The sequence below is a fragment of the Cryptomeria japonica genome, chromosome 2 (assembly GCF_030272615.1).
Source record: "Cryptomeria japonica chromosome 2, Sugi_1.0, whole genome shotgun sequence".
Taxonomy (NCBI): domain Eukaryota; kingdom Viridiplantae; phylum Streptophyta; class Pinopsida; order Cupressales; family Cupressaceae; genus Cryptomeria; species Cryptomeria japonica.
Genome location: NC_081406.1, coordinates 171298111 through 171304955, shown reverse-complemented (window position 1 = coordinate 171304955; position 6845 = coordinate 171298111). Strand labels below are relative to the sequence as shown.

Here is a 6845-nt window from a genome sequence, read left to right as displayed (position 1 = left end):
TACATCTTGGCACCCACTATTTTATAAATATTATAATGATATCTTTTTAATTCACTTAAAAAACATGAAATACACTTATTCAAAAAAAATCATACAATTATTGTTTTCAAAGAGATAACAAAAGATTTCACCTGACTAACTGCGGTTGCCACGTCCTCCGCTGACGCGGGGTTTTGCATGCACCGTTTTAAATGCCCGCAACCCTCGACTCCCGTTAACTCTACCCAATACGCCTCAAGGTTTTATCATTTGTTTTTGCTGTGGTTTTAGAACCCTTCATTTGTCCGAAACCAAGGCCCATGTCTTTTTTCTCTGTGTTTGGTTCAGTTTGACTCAATGGACATGGCTTCCTCTTCCACAGCCAGGCAAATTCAAACTCAACCAGAAAACGCTTTTGATGAGCTTGCACCTTATTCTGCATCTAAATCTACAGTGCCTTGGGACATATTCATAAATCATCGTGGATCTGATGTGAAACACACATTAGCCACTACCATCCATCATAAACTTCATTCCATGGGATTGCATGTTTTTCTAGATGTTGATGCCCTTGAGGTTGGTGATTCTATTCCAGCAGAGATCCAACATGCCATAACTAGTGCTACCCTTCACATAGCAATTTTTTCTCCCAACTATGCTCAATCCCCATGGTGTTTGGCTGAGCTATCTTTCATGCTCAAAACTGGTTCAAAAATCATTCCCATTTTCTATCATGTTGATCCCTCTGATCTCAGATATGTTGATCAAGGGAAAGGAAAATACGCCCATGCGTTTTCAGAGCATGAAAGGAAGGGCAGATACACACCCGAAAAGCTTGACGACTGGAAACGGGCACTCCACAACACTTCATTCTTATCCGGCTACCTGGTCAGCAATAATGAGTACGTATTATTTCCTCTGTTTCTTCGATTGTCAAGTATCACATCTCACCCAGTGGTTCCATTTTCATGAAAATATTTAAGCAGCATAGTGTGTTCTGTTTTGATTTTTATTTTCGGTTAAAAATATTTAGGGATGAGGCCACAGTTTTGAAGCATATTGTGAATTGTACATTCCAAATCATGAAAAAAGTTCCGTTATGGGTAGCTGAGCATCCAGTTGGATTGGATGAGCTTGTACAAGGCTTCAATTTAGTTGCAAGGGAAGAGAAAGTAAAACTCACGGGGATTGTGGGCATTGGGGGCAGTGGTAAAACCACATTAGCCAAGGAATTGTTCAACAGGAAATTTTCCTCCTTTGAGAGATGCAGTTTTGTTTTTGACGTGCGTGATGCAGCATCCAAAAATGCTCTGGCTGACAAGCAGAAAAAGCTTCTGGCTGACCTCAGGCTCCATGATTTGCCATTCGACAGTGTAGATGAAGGCAAGGTCGTTCTCTCAAATCGTTTGAGCTCTCATCGAAAGCTCATCGTTTTGGATGACGTGGATCACATCGATCAGTTGAATGCTCTATTGCCAAATAAAGACAACCTTGGATCCCAAAGTATGGTTATTGTCACTACCCGAGAACTGGGTGTACTTATATCATGGGGCCTTTCCTGTATTTATAACATGCCAGGACTTGACAAGCCACATGCCGAGCAGCTATTCTGCTGGCACGCTTTCTTGCAACCCTCACCACCTGCTGAATTTAAAACTCTGGTTGAAGACTTCTTAAAGGCTTGCAATGGTTTGCCTCTGTCACTGAAGGTATTTGGGGCACAGTTATATGGCAGAAGGTCCAAGGATTATTGGAAATCCCAATTACATAAAATCTTAAGAATATTGCCTGGCGAAATCAAACAAAGGCTGCAAGTTAGCTATGATGCCCTCGATGAAGAAGAGAAAGAGATGTTCTTGGATGTAGCTTGTTTTCTAATCGGAGAAAAGAAAAGTACGGCTATTGCAGTGTGGGATGGATCGGGTTGGAGCGGTCTGTATGGGTTGGAAACACTCGTGAACAAGTGTCTGTTGGAGCTGGTCGAGGGGGACGAACGAATCAGGATGCATGATCAGCTTAGGGATATGGGAAGAGAGATTGCAACCATACACTCACCTTGCCGCCTTTGGTCTCCACAGCAGATCAATAATATGAAGAAAAGTTCCACGGTGAGATTAGTATAATTGGCTCCCCATTCCGCGTTTTTGTTAGATGCAAATAATTAGATGAATAGAGGGCTGATTTCTTATATTGCCTGTTTTCACTAACTATTGATAAGTCATGGCGTCGAATACTAGTTTGTCTTCATATCTGCCTCTGCTTTCATTGAGTTTGATCGAAAAACTCTGTATGACTGACTTTTTTGTTCAGAAAATAAAACTGATTCGAGGGATAAAACCAGCGGATGCCTTTGTCGCGTTCAAAGAGTACACGCAACAGGTAGCTGGAAGCTCAAGCAGGGTATCTAAACACCCTAGATTCTCAAATGCGTTAGAAATTCTTTCTGTGAATGGAAATGAGTTTACGGAAGAATTTGCATCATTATCAGAAGAACTTGTGTGGCTTCGCTGGGAAGGTTTTCCTCTTAAAAATCTTCCATCATGGCTCATATTAAAAAAATTAAGTGTTTTAGAGCTTCATGCAGCTGATAATTTGGAAGAATTGTGGCAGGACAATGCGTGTGTAAGTATTTTGCTTTCATCATTCAAGAAGATTACTTCAAGTTCATGTTTTTCTGAATTGAATTGAATATTTAAATGGTTGTCCGCAGCCTCCTTTGCAATTGAGAGAGCTTATTATAGAGGGTTACCAGAAACTGCAATGGCTTCCAAGCTCGATAGGACGTCTTCAGTCTCTCAAAAGGCTTGTCATTCAGTATCGTGGTAGCAGTTTGCCAAAAGAGTTCTGTAAGATCCAATCACTGGAGTATTTGCGATTACAGTCTCGACTGCTATCTTCATTACCTGATGGGTTTGGCAATTTAATAAGCTTGCGAAGTATGGATCTGGATTCTTGCAGTCAGTTGACCTTGTTGCCTGATTCTTTGAGTCAGCTGATAAACCTGGAAGCTCTAAATTTATTTGGATGTGAAATATTGTCTTCACTACCTCTTGGTTTTGGCAATTTAATAAGCTTGAAGAAACTAAATTTAACTATTTGCAGACAGTTGAGCACGTTGCCAGATTCTTTCTGTCAGCTTATGCATCTGGAAGTTCTAGTTTTAGTAGGCTGTGAAATGCTATCTTCACTGCCTGCTGGATTTGGCAATTTAGTAGCCTTGCGCAAAATAGACCTGGATTCATGCATCGAGTTGAGAACATTGCCAGATACATTTAAGCAGCTGATACAACTTGAGGACCTGAATTTATCAGGTTGTGCAAAGCTTAAATTGAGATCAGATATCCTGGAAAACATCAGGAAGCTCAAGGTTTTGAACCTTAGCTATTGTGAGGAATTGGAAGAATTGCCTCATCAAATCATGAATCAGACGTCTTTGACCAAGTTATATCTAGATGGTTGTATCAAGTTAAGAGGTGTACCAACTAACATGGCTGAACTGGCCAAGTTAAGTTTTCTTACAATTGAGACTCAAATGTGGAAAAGCTTGCAAACTTCTCTTGTAAACTCATCCTCTTTGAAGACTATTCAAATTTTAAGCTCGGAAAGTAAAATGGCTTCTGATACCGAGGCCGAGGAATCAGACACTGAAGACTGCAAACAATTCTCCAGGATATCAATTTCTGATGATCGTTTTCCGAACCTTGAAAATTTCGAGGTTGAGATGAACCAACACTTAATGGAGATAGAGATGCTGCCAGTGTCGCTCAAAATTCTAAAAATTGACTCTTGCGATATGGTGAAGAGTATCAACTGTCTTAGTAGTCTCGTAAACCTTGAGGAACTTCAAATATGTGACTGTTCGCAGATAGAACTACTCTCAAGCTTTGCTGATTCGGCTTTCCTAACTAAATTTGTACTGAGGAATTGCCCCCGAGTTGAAAAAATAGAAGGTTTGGAGCACTCCAAGTCATTGAGGATACTGATGATAGAGACCAGCTGGAAGGTGCCAGGAATGCAGAGTTTGGAGAAAGTGGAACGATTGGAAACACTAGAGCTTATATGTGACACCATGTTAGCTCTGAAACCTTGTATTCAGTCTATAAAGGTGAAGGTATTATAAACTGTTACAGATTCAGAGCTTTTCGTCTTTTAAGTAAATGCTCATATTTTTTGATTTAATCTTTTGTAAACTATATGATTTGTAGGAACGTCCAAGGTATATACGGATAGAAGGCAGCGTGATCCGTGTGGTGAAGCCAATTGTAAACTCTTTAGAGTTCCCTGATCTTGCATTCAGGGAGGTGGAGGAGCCGGCCGATGTAGACAAGTTTCCAGATGCGTGCGATTCAGATGCATTTTTGTGTTATGTGGAGGAAAAGGAGGCGAATGACGTGGAGAGAAAAATGGTGCATATATTCATGGTAAATACATATTCATACAGATATCGGAAGAACTTCGCCAAAAGTTTCTTCCTTGAGAAATGCAACATACATGGCAACTTTCAAGGAAAGGAAGGAATGGTTGTTAAGGGCAAAGGAGAAAGAGTCGTGGAGGCCTTCTACCAGTTATTGGAAAATCTGGAATAGTTAATTTGTTAGTCCATGCCTTTAGGAAAAGACTAATGTTTTCATCTGACTATTTTACAATTACTATATGCTTCAAAAAAAACAGCGTCTAACATTTTTATCTTATAGTTTCATTAAATAGATTTCTGATGATCCAACACACAGTATACCAGACATATCCTTCTTTTATCCACAACTAATGGAAAAGATATCTGATGATCCAACACAGAGTATATCAAATTATTTTATGACATCTTCCTTACTGCCATTTCGAGGGAGTTTTCTTTTCTTAGACTGAATTTTCATTGCAGAGCCAAAGTGCTCATGCTGATTTTGTATAGTGATATTATTTGTGTAAATAAATTCCAATCACGTGTCCAATGCCTTTAATGGTTAATTAATCCCATTTTAGTTATCTACAGAGTAGCCCATAATGCTAATAAACCATGGCTAACATTTTCTACACCGGTATTGCTGATTACATGACACAGTTTGTGCAAAATATTGAGCCAAGTCAGTTGACATGGTTTGAGCATATAAACTGTCTGCGAGTGATACTAATGGTTTCTTATAATTGCTTTACATAAAAATAATTCAAATTTGACCAGCTTCTTTAGTCTTCTTATTTGTCTTTTTTAAGAAGCCAGATCTAACCTGATTTCCTAGTTTTTATGATTTCTTATTTTTTCTTAAAAATAATTTTGTCCAAAAATGAATTTGGGTATGACTTCTTTGGACCTATCATGCTAGGTTAGGTAGTGGTTTCAGTTTGATTTCAGAAGTTTGTTTTGTACTTGTTTACGAAGTTATGAATCATTTTTTCTACTATTGCTATTTAAAGTTTGTTGTGTATTTGTTTACGAAATTATAAATAGTGTCATTTTTAGGTTAAAACTATTGCTACTTATTTACTATCTTACACCATAGTTTGGTAATGAAAATGTAATATTTTTATATTTTTGTCTATCAAAAATTAAAGTGGTCTATTCAATTTAATCTCGTAATTTTGGGCACTAAATGTTCATGAAATCATGCTTTTATCTTTTTAAAATTCTATTATTTTTATTGAGAGAGTCCTCACCATGTTTTGTTCAAATAACTTATGTCAATGACTAGTTATAGATGTTTCATTTATGATGACTTAATCTATATCTGTGTATAAGAATAATACAAAAAACCTAAAATTAAAATACACATGACCAAGGTAAACAATTGTTGCTTATTTTAGTAATCAATAACCACCAATAACTATTCTCTATGTTGATGTTTGGTAACACAACTTTTGAGGTTTCCTTGCATTCAAGGTGGTTTTAGGTTTTCTTTTTTTAGTTATATATTTTTCTTGTTTAAAAAATATTTTATGGGTTAAAGATGTACCTACATATGAAAATTGCATTATTAAAGCAATTATGTAGCTTGTGTCAAGTATAACATTTCAAAAAAAAGTTTGGCAGCTACTTAAAAAAAGGAAACATTATAGTTGGGTGGAAAGCTTTTTAAATTTTAATTTCATGCATATAGATTTTTTATTGTTCTTTTTCAAAACAATGACTATTAGGATCCAAAATCCAGCAAATTTGAGTAGTCTCCACAAATGAACATCTTAATTCTTATACTATGTGTACTTCTCCATATAGGATTTGATAGTTGAAACTAACCAAACTTCAACACATATTCCCAATAGTTTTCAATGTAGATCATTCCATAAATGCAAGGATCAATGCATTAATGCATGTCTTTTCTAATGAAATATCTAATTCTTTATGTGGATGGTATCATTGTCATTCTCTTGATTGTTAAAAAATTAAACTTCAAAACCAAATATCTAGACTATTCATGAATAGCTATAAAACACTCGATGTTATGGCTCAAATTTCAACAAATCACTACAATATTCTCTATAGCCCATCTCATTATAAATGCATAGAACATAGAACAAATACTCTATTTTTGGTAGAAGGCAGAATCTCCAATAGTAAGACTCAAACTTCAACAAATCATTACAATATTTTCTAATGGCTATCTCATTTTATATAGCATAAATGCATAAGACATAAAATAAATATTTATTTTAAAACAAAGACATGGACTCTAGTTGCATTATAGCTTTTGTTTTATTTAGTTTTTAAATATTATAAAGTGTTTTATTTATATAAATTTATCTTATTTTTTCTCTTCATATTATCATAGATAAATGTAAATCTTCAAGAATTTGTTAATAATTTGAGTCTTAGTGAATTAAATAATTAGACTCACCATTTAGAGCCTATAGGAATTTTGTTTGCAACTAATTCCACTAAA

The 6845-nt window shown here is 36.2% G+C and overlaps 1 protein-coding gene across 1 annotated transcript; it reads left to right on the top strand.

Moving 5' to 3' along the window:
- Positions 1 to 342: 342 nt before the first annotated feature.
- Positions 343 to 4565, top strand: LOC131065924 (disease resistance protein RPV1-like). Its single transcript, XM_058000525.2, has 5 exons — positions 343 to 881; positions 1013 to 2087; positions 2290 to 2601; positions 2690 to 4090; positions 4185 to 4565. The coding sequence occupies exons 1-5, from the start codon at positions 343 to 345 to the stop codon at positions 4563 to 4565; spliced, it is 3708 nt and encodes a 1235-aa protein (XP_057856508.2).
- The last annotated feature ends 2280 nt before the right edge of the window (positions 4566 to 6845 follow it).